The following is a 17,292-nucleotide window of genomic DNA, read 5'->3' as shown; positions in this document are numbered from 1 at the left end:
TAGCCCAGAACTCTCTTAGAATTTATTACAGAGAGGACAACAGGTACCGCTCAAGAGGGGGTACAAGGCCCGGGCTACCCGCTCATCCAGGCCTTCCTGCTGCGAACAGCTGTAAGACTTGAAGCCTGCCCCCGCCCCCGCCCCCGCCCCCACCGCTTGTAGTCTCCTCCTTTACAGTGTTTCGAAAATCAACCCAAAAGAGCCAAAGTAGAAATACTCCAATCCTTCCCTCACACCATAAAAGAGAGAAGAGGCATATCATGTGGTCAGTGTTCTAAGTGTATTTTTATGGTTATTTTAAATGGCATTCAAGTTTAGTTCCAAGTTCAATAGGGGTCTCATCCTGCATCCTCCCACACAAATAGTCCTGCAGGTGAATGAGAGAAAGAAACTAGTTCAGCGTCTCCCCTGAATTCTGATCCCTCGGGACATCTTGTATAAAACTCTTAAATAAAAGTGTATGCAAGAACCTTCCGACCCATTGAGATTTTTCTTGTCCTGCCCTCAGAGATGGATTTGTCCCTTTCTGGGAGGACAGCAGCGTTGAAGGGGGTCAGTGGGGTGGGCGGGAGGTGCGTGGGGGGCGGGGCGGGGCGGCGTTGGGGCCAGGCAGGTGGGGGGCCTGGGGGGCCCTGCGTGCTCCGCGGGCTGGGCTGGCGGGTGGCCGCGCGGCCGCGGTGCGAGGAGGGGACCGGCCGGCGCTGCCCTCGGGCCTTGCGCGGCAGAGCGCGAGGCGGCAGGTCGCGCCCTCCGTTAGCGCTCAGCCTGCGTCTCCTCCACTTGCGGTTTCTGGTCGGATCCCAGCTGGCCCGGACTTGCTCCGAAGTAGGAGGGACCGCTGTCGAGCGAAAAGTGCACACCAGTGATTGATGAACTCTTAATAGGACTAACCTCTCCCGCCCCCACCCTAGACACACACGCAGAGCAGGCCTTCACCCCCGCCCCTCCCCCGGCCTCCCCGCGGACCAGGGGGACGCGGTCGCCAGCCGGTTGGGTGATTAACTCACCGTTTGTCTCTTGGAAAGTGTTCCAGGTGGATCAGGAACACCCACCCGCCCGCCGCTCCGCGCCGCGCCGCCTCCGGGAGACCGGATCGAGCGTCACATGGCGCGCGGGCCGAGCCGGCCTTTGTGCAGCGCGGCCGCCCCGCCGCCCCGGGGAGGCGGCGGCTATTGTTTCCCGCGGGGGTGGGAGGTGCTCGGACTCGGGGTCCACGCCAGCCCCCTACCCAGTGTGTCCCCAGGTTCGAGGATGGGTGGGGGCCTCCTTTGTGTGTTTTCTGCCGGCGGCGGAGATGGCATCGTTGCTGCCCCAAGAGGTTAGGAGACGCGGGTGAGGGAGGTCAGTCCTGGCTCTGCCACTGCCTGGAGCTCAGCCCAACCGACCCAGTTTCCCGCTCCCTCGGCCCTTGGACCCTTGTGGAGGTTGGGAGGGATGTGGTATTTGTAAGGCAGCGCTCTGAACAATAGAGCCATCAAAAGACCTTCTTCCTGTCTCCTCATAAGTCAGGGACACTCTTCTCCCCTCCTTCAAAAAGGCCCTGGTCCAACAAGTCCTCCTGGCCCGGTTTTAGCCCCACTTCCCCAGCAAAAACACTGCATTTTTATCGGGGTTCTCCATGCATCCTCATTTAAATTAAGATCTCCTCCTTGGACTCTTACTAATGTTAAAATCCTATTCTAATGGTTTTCCAGTTATTCTTCTTCCATGAAAATGACCCAGACTGGATATAGGAACCAGTCAAGATATTTTGCCACAAGACCTGGGACAAGAAGACTTCCATTATATCTCCCACCATGCTGATCTCCTGGGGACCCTTCACCTGTTTCTGCTACTGCAAATGACTGGACATGCATTTATTTACCTTGGTTCTTCCTGCATGTGTGGAAACCTTTTGTTCACTGTGCTTCAGGCTGGACCGGGCCTGAAAGTGGGTCTTTGAATTGTCTTTGTACTTTCCTAACTTGCCAAGGTGAGTATGAGACCTGAGCGAAGTGTTTAGGCATGGGCTTTGGGCCAGGTATAAAAATCCATTGGGCACCAAGTTTGGGCCCCGAAAATAAGGGCATTTGTAGCTGGAGTACAATACAAGGGAGCAATGATAACTAAGATTTCCTCCTCTGTGATGATCCTCTCCACCACCAGTATCACCAGTGCAGTAAGTGCAGAGAATTCATCTACCCTATCTTTTTTCTCTCCATCCAGGCCTTCTGCAAGAAGAGGTCTAAGTGAGCCAGTCGTCAGAGGTGATGAGGGTGCGGCTGGCAACTCAGTCTCAGCTCCCTGTGCCCAAAGTGTCTAGGGATAGGTCCGCTCACCCAGGCCATAGCTAAGCCCCTCTCTGGGAAGTTGCAGTGCCCTGAAGTAATCAGGCTATAGGCCTGTGGGGACTGGAGACTTCTGTCTCTCTTTTTATTTAATATAAACTTCTGTTCATCGTATTCTTTTCTTACAGTTCTGAAAGAAGGAACAGAGTAAGGCCAAGAGTTGCCAGATGAAGAGGACCTTCCTGGATCTAACTGGGATTAACCCATTCTTGACTTCAGGAGGAAGTTTCAACTAATTCTCAGGATAAAGTCAAAACAGGCCTGTGACTGTCCCTTGAATATTCATGGTGTAAACAAGCTTCTGGCTCCCCCAGGTCAAGCAGAGAAACACTTTTTATTAGAATGTTGGGTTTCTTCTTTGTTATTCAAACATACACCCACACACATCCTCTTCACCCTCCCTAATGAAAAACCTCAACAGATGGGGAGCCTAGGCTCCCAAGCCTGCTGGCTGAGAAGATCACTTCACTCAGGGTCAGTTGGCTGGTACAGAATGGGGGGAGGGAGAAGGGACGAGTAGCTAGTATAGTTAATCACTATTTTTTAATACTCCTTACAGATAGAAATTCAAAAATTCCTTTTCAGCAAGGTTAGCAGCCTCCGGGGCCTGGGAAACTAATTTGGCTGATGTGTCTCTGATAGGGACTAGGCTTGGGTTGCTCCAAGGGGAAAGCACTTGCTCTATATTCTCTCCCCCTCTTATCTGAACGCCTGTACAAAGAAATGGTACAAATGGATGGTTAACTTAATGATTCCATCAGAGGCGGATTCTTCTCTGTCAGGTCGCTGGGTAAGGCTGAGGTCTGAAAGCCAGGAGGTAGAATGTGTAGTCGCCCTTTCTTGCCACCTTTCCAGGGGCCAGGACTACTCTTCAGGCCTTTCCTCGGCCACTTCCCCACCCCCCTGGCTAGCGCAGTTGGGTCTTCTGACTCCACTCCATGCTGGGTCCTGAGTTTCTCCTCGTAGCCAGGGCAGGCTCTCCCTCGGCCGAAATCTTTTCCCACCCCACCTCCCATTTTGCAGCTGGCCATTCCAGCTACCTCACCTCAGCGCTGCTTTAATTCACGTTTGACTGTCTCGACGGAACAACCAGGGGCTCCCGAATGACCGCCACCCCCCATCCGTGGGCCTGGGCTTGAGGCCCCGAGCCCTTTCTTCAGGTCCCAGGAGATTCCCCCACAAACTCCCTGATCCCACCTCCCTCAAAGCGGTCTGTGTAGGAAAAAGGCAGAGCTGGCCACGGCCACAGCCAGAGAGCCATTTCCTCCCCTTGCGCAGGCGAGGTAAAGCCTCCTCGAGCCCAAAGCCCGGAGAGAGGCCGGCCCCTCACCACCTGCCGGTGTCGGCCCCCGCGCCGCCTTTGTGCGGCCTCCCCGCCGCGGGGCCCGTGGGAAGCCGCGCGCACAATGGCGCCGCCGCTCCCGGAAGACCCGCTGCTCCGGGCGCCCTGGACCCAGCGCCCGGTAGCGAGGGGCCAGCAGCCTCGAGGCCGTGGTGAGCTCCCCACGGCCCCCCGCGCGCCGCTCCCGGGAAGAAGCCTCGGTCTGGGATGGCGGTTTCCTTCCGCTGCAAATTTCCCTCTTCCCGCTGCAGTCCTCTCCGGGAGAAGGAGAGGCCTGGACCCGGAGCGCCAGGCCGGGCCCAGGGCTCCCCTCCCCCACTCTTCTTTCTCTGCTGTTCCGAGACCCGGGAGGGAGGAGGCGGGCGCCTTCGCCGATAGAGCAGCTATTGTGACCTTCCCTCGCAGAGCGGGAAGCCAGCCGGGTGTGTACCGCCGGCGGTGGCGGGGGAGGAGGCGACTGTGTGCAAACTTCGGGGTGCGGAGGGGGTGGCACTGGGAAATAAAGGTTTGCAACCTCGGGCATTGGAGCCCTTCAGAGGGCGTTTGGTTGTGTTTAGACTCCGGTGCTTCCTAACACTAATTGCAGGCTCAAAAGCAGCAGAATTTATGGCGAAGGCCAAGGCGGCTTGTTTATAATTTATGAAGTTTTAAATGGCCGTGCGCGGGCCCCCGCTCTCGCCCTGGCCGGCGGCCGCGCGGGAAGCGCCCTCCCCAGACTCGCCGCCGCCCGCACTCGCGCCGGGAGCCACCGAGTGTGGCCATCCCATGACGCTCACGCCAGTGGCAGGAACGGATCCATCCGAGCCGCCCTCAGAAGCCTCGGGAACCTTTCTCCAGAGGTGAGAGAGGACCGCAGGTTTGTCCCAAGAGAACTCCCACCCCTCTAGCGAGGGGTGCTTCGGGGCGGCTGCGGCTGCCTGGAGAGGGAGCGCTTCTTTGAGCCCGAGTGTGAGAGGAGGCTGATGTCAGCCGGGCTACACAGCGTTTAAAATCTAATCCATGAAACGCTAAGCCGCAGATGACACTTGGGGCCTAGCAGACACCCGCAGACTCAGCAGATATTCCTGCGGTAACACACCGCGCTGGAAAACGCCTGGAGCCATGATGCATTATGTATTTTTATTATTATTTATGGTGGGAAGAGGAGATGAGGGAAAACCGGGCTGAATCTAAACAGCCTGACAATTCATCTGTTTAATATTTAGCCAGTTAAGAAGGGTTGTTGTAATCCCTGCAAGGCAGCAAGCTCTTCTTTGATTTCCCTAATAGCTTTAAAAAATTTCTTACAAGACAATTAGAAATTCTGCCTATGGATGCAAATTTCACAGAAAAACAATTTTAAGCCTTGAAAGTGGGTAAAATATCCCTTCGGTTGAAGTCATTTATTCTGTTGATACACTTCTACAACATGTATACTTTAAACCTGCTCGGATGAAGTGAAATTTAGCATAAAGGATAATCCCCTCCCACACCCAATCTAACATGCCATTTTAAAAACAGCACAGAGGAACAAGGAAACTAAATATTATTTTCAGCCATCACTATTTAGCGAAACACAAACATCCAAATAGAAACGATTGTTGTTCCACCAGAAGATTAGAAGTTAAATTATTTCCACACAATAGGAATTTCACCTCGTGTCACCGGCGATGTAGTAGGAGTTGTATTATTTGTCAAACCAAATAGAGATGCGTGGGCCCACTTTGCTGAAATACAAAAGAACTGAACCTTATCTGAAGGCGCTCTCTGAGTGCCTCCTTCTAGAGAAGCGGGTGTAAGTAGTGCGCCCCAGCTAAAGCCACACTAATATTTACAAAATGGTTATACATCCTCGAAGACATTTTGCCCATTTTGTACAAAGAAGCAGGAGTAAACAAAGTGTTTATACTTGTTATGTTCCATTAATAAAACTTTTATTACTTTACATCACAGGGAACGTTTGTCTTCTTGAGAAATGAACCACTGACTTCTATAAGGAAAAAATCGTGACAGAATTTCCTAGAGAAAAAGCTTAGGTGCATGGCTTCAAATGATTATTTCTTTTTCTGCATCTTGGCTTTTTCATAGCTCAGTTCTTCTTCTGACTTCTCCTGTGTCTTTTCTTTGATTGTCAGTTTTCTTTCAAAGTTTATTTTTTACTACTTAGCGCAGAAAAGTGAGCTCTGGCCTCCCCAATGTAAGTGCAATCTAAAGTGGATTTGTGTCTAGAAAGAGGGCGATAGAAACAGCAAAACAGGCAGCAGTGAAACACCCTACCCAGATCATCCCACACAGAACATTTCTAGGTTTGCATCCTCAAATATTGCCCCCCCCACACAACACAACCTAAAGTCAATAACTGGAAGGTAATCAAGTATCCCCAGAACCAATTTGTGTACTGGATTCCAAATAAGTGGAAAAAATATTTCAAAGGGTCAGCCTATTCGGGGGCCTTCCCGGGATTGTGCCCAAAATAAAGGTAGAGTAATCTACTTGCAAGTGTGCGTGATTAACACAGATACACTTCAGACTGAGAAAATTTTTTATTCTAAATATTTGTTCAAATAGTACCAGACAATTTGAAATCAATAAACTGTGTCGAGTGGCGAGGGCTGTGGCTATTGGGAAAAGAATAACGGGTGTCGTGCTACGCCATGGGGCCGCCTGACTCTACCCGTGAAGGACAATTTGCGGTCTTAATCCTTTACATCAACTACACACACCAGCCACGGTTACAACTGTTCAAAACTACTCTCTCAACTAGTTCAGACCAAGGGGACTAAAGAGGTGAAACGTGGCCCCCGCGGCCTGGGAGCGCGTTCCTAAGCTCGGCTGGAGAATTCTACAGATATACACATAAATACATTAAGACGAGGATAAATAATCAGGAAAACGATATGACTCGCTTCAAATAATAAATACAGATCGTTGAGTCCGATGCAATCCTTACGGGACGGGAAGAAGCATATAAATTAAGGTCTCCGCAACTAAACTAGACGCGGGCCATGCCCGTACTCTCTGGGTTCTGGACCCTCTGCAGGGCGCGCCGCCGATGGATCTCAGACTTACCTTAGGACACCATTACCAGATTAGAGTCCCTCGGTCCGCAGTTATGTGGCACTGTCAGGCTTACAGAGGAGAATCCTTGCGGCTGATGTATGGCGAGTCACCCAAAGCAGGGCGAGCCTGGAGAGGAGGCCCAGACGCCTGCGCCTCGGCCGCTGTTGGCCCGAGACCGGAAGGCAGCGACCGGGCCAGAGCGAGGGAGGGGGCCACCGAGCTGCCCCGCGGGCCCCACCCGCCACCCCCGCCACCCAAGCAAAAGAGGTAATCGCGCCGCGAGTTCGGGCCGGTGGCCGCCGCTACAGATGCGTCAGTTTGGGGGCCTCGGGCAGGCGTCCCTGAGACGAGTGGTGGGCCGAGAGATCTGTGTAGGTGGGATGAGGGTCACACGGTCCGTGGTGGTGATTGCCGGGAATCTGCGCGGCGCAACTGTAGTCCACGCTGGCTGAAGATGGGTGCGAGAGGTGGCCCAGGTTGAAGACGGGCCCGGATGCGGGCGCCATGGAGTCGACGAAGTTGCCGCCCACGTACACCGGGCTGCCCTGCAGGTTGGCGCTGGCGAAGCCGCCGCCGTTGCTCGCCATGGAGTGGGGCTCGAATTCGGGCGCCGCGTAGCGCTTCTGCTGCGGCAGGCAGCTGCTGAGCGGCGCCGTGTAGGCAGCCAGGCCGTACATGTTGGGCTGAGATTTGGCGAAGGCGGGCGGCGAAGGCGCGTCGTAGGCCAAGCCGGGCACTGGTGGCAGCTGGCCCGAGTAGGCCACGTGGGCCGCGGCGCCGCCGAGCGGCGGGCTGCGCTCCGGGGACTGACCGGCCGGCGAGTGCAGGATACCCTTGGCCTTCTGGTCCTTCTTGTACTTCATGCGCCGGTTCTGGAACCAGATCTTGATCTGCCGCTCGGTGAGGTTCAGCAGGTTGGCCATCTCCACGCGGCGTGGCCGGCACAAGTAGCGGTTGAAGTGGAATTCCTTCTCCAGCTCCACCAGCTGTGCACTTGTGTACGCCGTGCGCACCCGCTTGGACGCTGGGCCCGGTGGGCTCTTGTCCTCGCAGCTCTCTCCTGGGCAAGGAGGGAGAGAGAGGGGACGCTGAGCGGGAGAGGTGGGGACACCCTGGGCTGGAGAGAGGCGCTTCCCAGGCTCCTTCCTTTTCCTCCCCCCCTCCCCCCACCTTAATCACGGCTGGAGCGAGGGAGGGGCGTTTGAGAGGTGAGATTCCAAGAGATTCCAAGAACTCAAAGGCCCCAGGCCTACCTATCAGTGGCACCTGAAACTCCCATCTGCCTTCTGAAGTCCAACTCATTCTGCCCACCCCCTCCCCTTCAGCCTAGCCCATCATCTCGTCCCAAAGGCTGAAGAGTTTAATGAGAGACTAGTAGCAGCTGGTAAGGCCTTCCCCCCTGTCAAAGAAGGGCCAGACTCTTTGAACAGTCCTTCCAGCCTCTGCAGCTGGGAAGGGGGTTGGGGGGTGCGGTTGGAGGCAGCCCCAAACTGCCTTGCTCAGAGTCTGGCTCCTGGGCAAAGCACCCCAAGCACCGAATGAGGGTGGAGATCCTGGCACCTCACTCCAGCTCAGCTGCACCCATGAGCTCAGTACCCAAATGCAGGGAGGTGGCAAACCATAAAAATACAGCCCCAGAGTTTTAGAGGATCCAAGACCAGGCTGGGCATATTTTGAGTATTGCAATGCTAGGAGCAGCAGCCTCAGCACTGGTTTCCACCACCCCTGCCACCTCTCAGCAGCTTGTCCACTCCCTCCCTGGGAAGACAAATGGATTTCTCCTGGGAGGGAGGGCCTGGGTGTGCAGCTGAGAAGGAGGGGCAGAAGGAGAAGGAGCTTAAAGACTTGAAGACACTTTCCCCCTAGGAGCAGCAGCCCCAGAGAGCAGCAGGCAAACCAGAGAGCTGATAACAAGCTAACTACATCCCAGGCCTCAAGCTAGCCCTGGATCTGGGAGCAAGTTCATCTACCTGAACATAAAGTACATCAGAGAACACAAGGCCAGAAAAGTTCAGGAACCAAACAGGCTGAGCACAGAGAGGCAGAAGGCCTCAGAGCTCCTGGCCCTACCTGTCTTCTTCCACACCCCCTAAATGGACCTACGGGAAATATTCTCAACTCCAGGGTCTCCTTTTCCAGGGAGAAAAACCCAAGGCTGCTCCTGTTTCAGAGTACATCCTCTTCCCTTAGGATATGTTCCTCCACATTAGGGATTTAATGGGATGGGGAGAACTGAGCTGGGGTGGGCTAAGTAGAGTCCCATGGTTATTCTTTGCAGACCCTGGTTAGATTCCGGTGTGTCATTTGGGGTTTTTTTGTTTGTTTTTTGTTGTTTTTGTTTTTTTTGTTTGGGCGGGGGCGGGGGGTGTTGGCCAGGCCTCACAGCTTGCGGGATCTTAGTTCCCCAACCAGGGATTGAACCTGTGCCCTCAGCAGTGAAAGTGAGGAGTCCTAACCACTGAACTGCCAGAGAATTCCCCAGGCGTGCCATTTTGTAGTTTTGTTATCTTGGGCAGGTGACTTATCATCTCTAACAGTTTCCTGATGGGTGTTTTATCATCTACCTACCTCAAAGGGTTCTTTGGAAAATTAAATTAGACAATGTTTGTAAAGCACTTAACATGGTTCTTAACACAGCATTCCATAGACTTTAGTTCTTATTAATTTAAGCGAGTGGGAATCATGTGATATGGGCTACATAACCACCTGGATTTGGGGATCATAGTATCTGTCTTCAAGTTTTGAAGAGCTGTTGGCTGGAAGAAGGAGTTGAGTTATGACCAGCAGCCCAGGAGAGCAGATATTAGGGCAGTATAAGGAAGAGCTGTCTATGAGTAACTATGAGACACGTCCAGCAGTGATGCCAGCAGCCTGCAATGGACGTGAGCACCCTGTCACTGTAAGGATATGACCACAATCAGAGACACTAAAAAGAAAGAACAGGGAGTTCCCTGGTGGTATAGTGGTTAGGATTCGGCACTTTCACTGCCGTGGCCTGGGTTCAATCCCTGCAATCCCTGGTCAGGAAACTGAGATCCCTCAAACTGCACAGCCAAAAAAAAAACGTTTTTTCTGCATGAGGAGTTTACACATACAGCCTCCAAAGTTGCACTTCCAGCCCTGAGCCTCTTAATTCCTAGGTGAGCTAGTTTCTTGGAGTCAGTCTGGGGGACTTAGCCCAGGCATGAGCCCCCTCAGAGAGCTACCTGCAGTGGCACAGCTGTTCTTCTGCTTGGAGTTCTGTCGGGACTCTTTCATCCAGGGAAAGATCTGCTTGCTGATGGTGGCTGAGGAACCAGAAGCAGTGGGCCCGCCCTTGGCCTTCTTGGCAGGTACTCCACCTCCAGGGTTGGTGGGCGAGGATGGGGGCAGGGCTGGTGGTGGAGGAGGGGGTGGTGGTGGCTGCTGCTCTGAATTCAGACCAGGAGGCTGGCTGCCACCCCCCCCTCCCTGACTGTTCCCAGTGCCAGGTCTCATGCAGCTTCCATTGAGTTCAGCCCCCTTGTGGGCTGGGGCTCGCAGAGGTGCAGAGCTCTGGATGGAGCAGGCAGAGCCCGGGTAATCAGTGTCCAGGGAGTTGGCAGCAGCAGGGGGTGGATAAGGCTGATGGGGGGCACTATAGCCATAAGTGTCAGCAGCTTTGCTGTAGCCATAGCCTCCGAAGAGTCCTGGGCTTTCATAGTAAGCAGCCTTCTGCATCGTGTACTCAGGAAGCTCCGGGGCCTGCTGACCCTGCTCAAATAACATTGACCACCACTGTCTCCTTCACCACCACCTCCAGTGTCTGCCAAATCCTGAGAGAGCTGGGGCAGCTCCAGGCTCCAGACAACCTGCAAAGAAGAAAAACGAGAGGCCCCAGAGGGACTGTCATTGGCAAGACCAGTCAGTATAGAAGGACTAGCCCAGGCTCTCTGCTTCCCACCAACTTAATAGTAGGAGGACCTGAGATTTTATAAAGTTCAACTTATTTGAACCCTTGGAAAAATCAGAAGGAATTTCTCATAAACACAAAAAAAGAGTTTCCTTTATCCAAGGGAAGGGGCTTTTTTTTTTTTCCAGATACAATTTTCTTTCTCCAAGGTTGTCAATTTAGCCTTTGAAACTACATAGAAGAGCATTTATGGCCTGATGCATTTTAATGACTGATTCTCCCACTAGACTTTGAGCTTTTTGCAGGAAGGGACTGTGTCTTATTCACCTGTGTATTCCTAACATCCAGCCCAGTGCACCACATGTAGTAAGTGCAGTAAATGCTTGTTGAATGAGTGAATGAATGAATGGATCAGTCAATCATTAGGTCATCCCAGGGTTTTGATGGGCAAAAGAAAGTCCTATAACACTCAGAAAAGCCAGAGCTCTCAAAAAAAGTATCTCCCCCACCTGGTTTCAAAATCACAGCATCTTTCACGGAGACGCAGATAGTCCACTCTCCGGTGACTGGGTGAGAATTGGCCGGTTAGCTCATGGGTCAGCACTGTGAAATCTACTAGGAGATAAAAGCCAAGAAGAGGACTTAAAGACTCCCAGACTTATTTTGAGGCTAGAAAAGTTTCTTCTCTTTGGTCTACATTTTTCTAGATGCTTAACTTTGTCCTCCACTACTTTTAAATGGATACCACTGGAAATGAGTGAAGAGATTTAGAATTTGAAATGCATGGAGCATGGGCGAATGAAAAATGCTTTACGTTATAACTCTATCATTTTAATCCTGCATCCATTGTATAGATACTACTATTGACCTCTGCTCCGGATCATCCATTCCACCCCACCTCCCACCCAATCTACAACCAATGAGAGAACCTCTCGTGGCATGATGAATGGACCCAGAATTAGAAGAAGAAAAAAAAAAACTAAGAAAAATTCTACCGCTTTTGTGTCCTCTGACTCTTGATGGGGGGCTTACCTTCTCACCCACCCCCCTCTTCTCCTGAAAGCCCCTACTGAGTTAAAGTATAACTAATACCATTCAACCACTTTCCTCTGCTTGATAAAGAAAACTCACAGGTCAGCTCCCAGGTCTGAATTCTTGATCTCATCTTTCAGGCAGCTTTCCTTCCCCCAAACTCCCTGGTTTCCATCAGGGACATCATGATGGACCACATTATCTAGACAACTTATGTAGCCTAATGGATTTGACCACTAGTACTAAAACCACTCCTCCATTTACTCATTTCCCCTACACTTTCACCAAACAGCCTAACTCAATTTTTAAAATTCTTCATATTAGCCTTTATTTGGTAGTATAGTTGCTCACTTTGTTTTCAAATAAAAGTGAATATGCCATTAATCTTGATAAGAGAAAGACCCTTCTCAATGGAATAACAGAATACTAGGATGTAATGTTTTAGGAATAGTTTCTATTGTTGTTCTTAAACTTATGTAATTAGGATATCTACCAAACAAAGCTGGTCTTAATCTTTCTTTCATTCATCTTCTGTATCATTCTCTGACTATTAAAGTTACTGAATATTAAATGGACAGCTACATCCTCATCCTGTGACTAATATTTGTATGTATTTGCCCACAGGCCAAAGGACTACATGTACTCCGAGTTTGGTTAAATCTCTGGACTTTTCTGGGATCCTGCTTCCAGTCTTAAACCTTGGGCCCTCTGGATGTCAAAATGGTCACATTTGACACTCAGACCACCAGAACTCGCTGCTGCTTCTGTCACTCCATTTACAGCAGTGCAAGCAAAACATCACCCCTCTTGCCTCCCAGGATGACCAAGTTTATCTTGATAGATAGACCAGTCACATTAAAATAGCTTCTTTAGGAACTGACCAAGTCTTTGAAACAGATAGCTTTACATATATATTTGTTCCTATGGCATATTCCTAGACAAAGCTCTGTGCATGTACCTCAAAGGTGCAAATACTGGGCAGCTCCATGAATAAGCACAGAGTCTGTTCTCCCACTTCTGTTTTCATTGTCTTAAGGCATTTCAAGGGTCACTCAGTGATGATCCACCACCCAAATGTCCATCTTCCCAGAGGCAAGGGCAGTAGCGCTCTCCTCACTGAAAAGGGCTTTGCAGCCTCTCCCACACCCCAAAATGTAGAGCCCCAAAGAAGTCACCTTTCCCAAAACAGAACCTGAGGATATTGTTACAAAACTGGTTTTTAAAAAAAAAAGCTTATTTCTTTCCAGAAATCGCTACTCCTTGTGAACTCTGCTTGAACCTAAGAAGCAGGAACGGGTCATAAATCACTTGGACAATGGTCAACTGTTCAGTGGCTCATCTTTTCGATCCCCCCCCCCACCTTTTAAGGCTTTCTTTTCTCGCCCTTTGGTACCTCTGCTCATTTGGGCCCCCGGACCCAAATGCCTTGGGGTGAAGACTGACTCGCGTAGGGGGAGGGGCGGTTTTCGAAGTCCTCAGCCGCCCTTTCCTCTCCTCCTCCCCTCTGCGTCCCAATCCTGCTCCCACCCTACAACCAGCCCCCCCCCACGGCCCCCGGCTCCCCAGCCCCCCAACCCCCCGGCCCGGAACACCGGCCGAGGCAGCCTCCCCAGAACCCCGCCGGCGCCATCCCCGGCTCCTCCTGGGGAAGGGGCACCAAACAGGGTTTGGCTGGTTCTTTCTCGTGGTCCCGGGAAGTTGCCCAGCTCAGCTCCGAGGCCCAACCGCAGGCCGGGAATGCAAGGCCAAATGGTCCCCAGCCGGAAGGAAGGCGGCCTCGGAGCGACCACCGCCCGTTCCCCGGGCCGTGGTGGCCCGCCGCGCCTCCGAATCAGCCGAACCTTGATGCTTGCTCACTGCACTTAATTCTGCCCGGGATCAATACCTAAATATGATACCGAATAAATAAAAGGCGCTCAGAGCGGCCGGGGGACGGAGTTATTAAGCAGCTGGAGCTCTCACGGTGCATATCAATGCACCTGTCATTGTGGTTTGTAGCAAAATTTATGACTACGAGCACGGCTGCAGTAAACGCTTCAGTAAAGAATGAAAAGAAAAACACTTCCCAAGGCCCGGCACTTTTCAGAAGTGGAAAACAAGCTCCGCGTAGGAGGAAGCGCAGCAAAAGAATTCCCTGCTCCGCACTTTTCCCGGTCCCGCGCCCGGCGAGCCGGGGGATTATATAAAGTGGCCGGTACCGGCCTCTCGGAGCAGCTCTGCTCGGCGGCCGGACGCGGGACGGGACGCGCGTAGCCTGGCCGGGGGCCGAAGACCTGCCGCCCTCCGCGGCCTCGAGAGGCCGGGAGGCTCGCCGGACGCGCGGAAGCCGGCCCCGCGCTGTTCGCCCGCCGCCCGCGGTGGCGGCGGAAAGGCCGAGGGGACTGGGGAGAGAGACGGCTGCAGTCGTTGGGCTGTGACTAGCGCCGCGATCGTCGTAAATCCCGGACTGGTAGAGTTAGTCCGTGCGACTTGAAAGAGAAGGGGGAAGCGTTGGAGTGCCGGTTGCTTCTGTTCCTCTCAGTTTTTTCTAAGGTTCGAGCTGGCCTCGGTTCCTCTCTCTGTTTTGCCTAAATCAGGGCCTTGGAAACCCGCAGATCTCTTTCTGGCGGACACCAATATTGCTGGGCATCCCCATTAATTCACTGGAACCTAGCAACGATTCTTCCCTCCCTGTGGGCTTTACTACCTCGGGATTTCATTTCGAAACTACTACTTTTCGGGTTTGCTCAGAATGGGATGTATTTACCGCAGAGCTGGGGCAGCTTTCTGCCCACGTTCTCCCGATCTCTCAGCCAGAGCTCTTCTGCCCTATGGGAAGCCCTGGACGCGCCTTCTAAATCACTCTTATTTAGCCCAGATAACTTAATACGTAATACGCCCTGCATTTAAGGCACTGGGCTCACCCCATTAAAGCGCCATAAATTTGAAGGCCGATGATCGGTTATCATGTAACCGGCGGCAGTTCACACTGAGGTGATCCACTTCAAAGCCGCCCTTTGTTTTATGTCTTGATGTATGAATCCTGAGATGGCTACCTTGAGTTGCAGGACAAATAGAAATGTAGTGGAAATTATTTTTAAAAATCACACCACTCACCACAATGTGTGTGTGTGTGTGTGAGAGAGAGAGAGAGGTTTTTTGAATTTTGTTTCTAACTCTTTGAAGGCTCTTCGGGTTCCTTTTGATAGTCTATTCTGTTGAGGTGATCTGGAACAAAATGGAAAACTCTCAGTGGCAGCCAGTTCTTTCTTACAAGCACATGCAGAGACGCGTTACTCCCTTTAAGGGTGTCATAATCAATGTCACTATTTTACATGGTGTCCGCAGCCACTCCAGGCACCTTCTTACTGGCAGAAAAGGAGACTCAGTTGGCTCCTGGGGAGCAGGTGGCTTTTAACACCAAAATCCTTGACTGGGTGGGAGAAGGGGGAGGCAGGACAGTAGGGAAGGGCCAGAGCCTCCGCAGGGGGCGAGCCAAGTGGGTCAGAGGCACAGGGAAGCCATTTCCTCTCCTCCTACTCCAAACAAGCCCTAAATGCCCCAGGTTCCCCAGTCCCCCAGGCCAAGCCCACCCCTCTTAGGAGCAAAAGGGAGGGACTGTGCAGGATTGGGATGGGAGGGAGGCTACAGCACAGGGCACCAGAAAAGGAGGGTGGATATGTAGATGGGCCTGGGTGGGTCCTAGTCAAGGCTCCCGCAGGCAGCCACAGTGAAGAGGGAGCTGGGTGTTATTTCTTGGTTTGTACATTATATCTCCGATGATTTCCCTCAGTTTATTTTATTCCAGTAGGTACCCACCACATTCCTGCCCTGGGCTGCCCACAACCCAGCCCAGTCGAGTTTGGGCTGCAAACTGCCTAAGAAGCAAACATCCCTTCCACCTCACCCCAAAACAGACCAAGCTGCCCACCACTGCCTGTGCTCAGCAGGTGCCCGCCCCGGTCAGGTGAAAGGAGAGACGCAATCCCTCCTCTTACATCTGCCCTGTGCCAATTAGTCGACTCAGTAGTTTGCAAACACCAAACTGCGCCCGGGAAAGCCCCACACAAAGCGTTCAGGGCCCTTCTAAAGACCAGAGCGCGCAGCCATAAGCCTTTGAGGTGACCTTTGGCTCAGGCGGCAATAACTCACCCCTTAATGAACACCCAACGGAAGCGCCTCGGAGAGATCCCGTACCGGTAGGGCTCCTAACATCGCGCCCCGGCTTCAGCTCCCCAGCCAGCCCCAGACCCAGGGGCCCCACTCCACTGAGCCTGCCCGGAGGGCTGCTCGGTGGAAGCACGATGCACCCAGGCCCTCGGACCGGATCAGCGGGTCCCGAAGCCACTTTATATGATACATTCACGTGAGCGGACGTCAACTTTCGCTGCTTGGTTATTTATTTATTTATTTATTTGGAAAAAAAGCGTTCTTTAAAATTAGGAGCTTCCCCTCAGAAGAAGGGCTAAATTGGGAGGCCACCCGGTGCCGTGAATCCCCCGTGGCTGAGGCTAGATTTTTTTTTCCCAGCCGTGGAGAAGCAGGGTAAGTTTGCCCCCCGGGGGTTCTGGGGTGCTCGGTGCACTCTGGACGCAGGAGGCTTGGGAAGGGGAAAGTAAAGAGGACCCCAAGGTGGCCAAAGTTGGGCTACCCAGAGCCCCCACCATTTTCTCCCGCGCTCTTTCCCCAGCCCACCCAGCACCCAGCACCCAGCAGGGTCCCAACCAACTTCAGCCTTCTGCTTGCCCAGAATCGCAGGCTTTATCCGTCTGGCTCTGGGCCACCAGCCTCAAGTACCCTTTCCACAGCCAGGAACTGGGCGAGCGAGCGGGAGGGCGCCCCGTCTGAGAGCTGTCAAGGAAGAGCTGGTCCCCAGCAGACCTGGCCCTAGACCCCATCCCCCACCGGGAAAAGTCTTTTGAATAGGGAGCCTTGGTGCGGATTATTGAAATTTTCGGGGAAGTTATAAGTGAGTGCTCCATGGGGCCAAATGAAATGCTGCTTGCAGTAATTGGATTCAGCTGACTAAGTTGGCAGGCGCGCAGCTCCAAGGCAGGGAGAGAAGAAAAATGTCCAGCGACTTTAAGTTCTGATGGAGCCAAGCGCTGGCGACTGACAAAACAACTTTACTGCTCTCCTTTGATGGCAACACCCCTGGAAGTCGGTCCCTCTCCGGCTGGGGCCCGTCCCAACCTAGGCTAAGGGAGTGCGCCTTGCTTTCTGGGCCCCTTCCCCACAGAGGCCCAGTCTGGCCTTGCCCCGCGGCGTTCCCAGGAGCATGGGGCCACTCACTCCAACTCATGGAGCGGCTTTCTCAGGCTTTGGCCCCGGGGAAAGACCCAGGATGAACTGTCCTGTCCTCCCACATCCAGGAGCCACAGGACACAATAAACAAAAGGATGGGATGCAGGAACCAAAATATGATTTAGTTTTCATTTTGGGTTCTTTGAGGCGAAGGACCCAGAAGCCCTAAACCTTTTCTCTGCCACTATCTCAGTCAAAAACCAGATTAGTGAGGGGGAGGAGCCTCCGAAACTCTTTTGGGTAGTTTGGGGGTTCTACTGAATTTGGGGGAGAAGCTCGAATAGCACTTTAACCTCGCAAGAAAAAAATATTAAGCCAACAGCAAGAGATAAAGGCATACGTATGTGGAGCTAGCTCCCAGAACAATGCAGGGAGCTGGCTGGCCACAGAGTTTATTT

General features: G+C 52.7%; 1 protein-coding gene and 1 long non-coding RNA gene across 4 annotated transcripts; one reads left to right on the top strand and one right to left on the bottom strand.

The window, feature by feature from the left end:
- Positions 1-265: 265 nt before the first annotated feature.
- HOXD3 (homeobox D3) lies at positions 266-10,503 on the bottom strand. 3 transcript variants are annotated; one of them, XR_009008977.1, is made up of 3 exons: positions 9,915-10,503; positions 6,718-7,768; positions 266-838 (listed from the first exon to the last, which is right to left on the bottom strand). XR_009008977.1 is itself a non-coding variant. In XM_028168598.2 (2 exons), exons 1-2 carry the CDS (start codon positions 10,453-10,455, stop codon positions 7,011-7,013), a joined length of 1,299 nt encoding a protein of 432 aa, XP_028024399.2. In that variant the 5' UTR covers positions 10,456-10,503; the 3' UTR covers positions 5,120-7,010. The 3 variants fall into 3 exon arrangements, 1 of the variants encoding a protein (XP_028024399.2); XR_009008976.1 differs by lacking the exon at positions 266-838 and adding an exon at positions 5,120-5,873; XM_028168598.2 differs by lacking the exon at positions 266-838 and having other exon boundaries at positions 5,120-7,768.
- On the top strand, positions 950-4,204 carry LOC102997168 (uncharacterized). Its single transcript, XR_451771.2, has 3 exons — positions 950-1,318; positions 1,695-1,972; positions 2,456-4,204. It is a non-coding gene; the product is annotated as an uncharacterized LOC102997168 (long non-coding RNA).
- Positions 10,504-17,292: the final 6,789 nt, after the last annotated feature.

The sequence above is a fragment of the Balaenoptera acutorostrata genome, chromosome 8 (genome assembly GCF_949987535.1).
Source record: "Balaenoptera acutorostrata chromosome 8, mBalAcu1.1, whole genome shotgun sequence".
NCBI classification, from domain to species: domain Eukaryota; kingdom Metazoa; phylum Chordata; class Mammalia; order Artiodactyla; family Balaenopteridae; genus Balaenoptera; species Balaenoptera acutorostrata.
This window is presented reverse-complemented; position numbering and strand designations above follow the sequence as displayed.

What these genes read in the sequence shown, in the direction of transcription:
- HOXD3 (XM_028168598.2), bottom strand. Translation starts at nt 10,455, where the DNA reads ATGTTATTTGAGCAGGGTCAGCAGGCCCCGGAGCTTCCTGAGTACACG. An exon ending in GAACAGCTGTGCCACTGCAG is followed by an intron (nt 7,769 to 9,914) that starts GTAGCTCTCTGA and finishes CTCCTTGCCCAG; the next exon opens with GAGAGAGCTGCGAGGACAAG.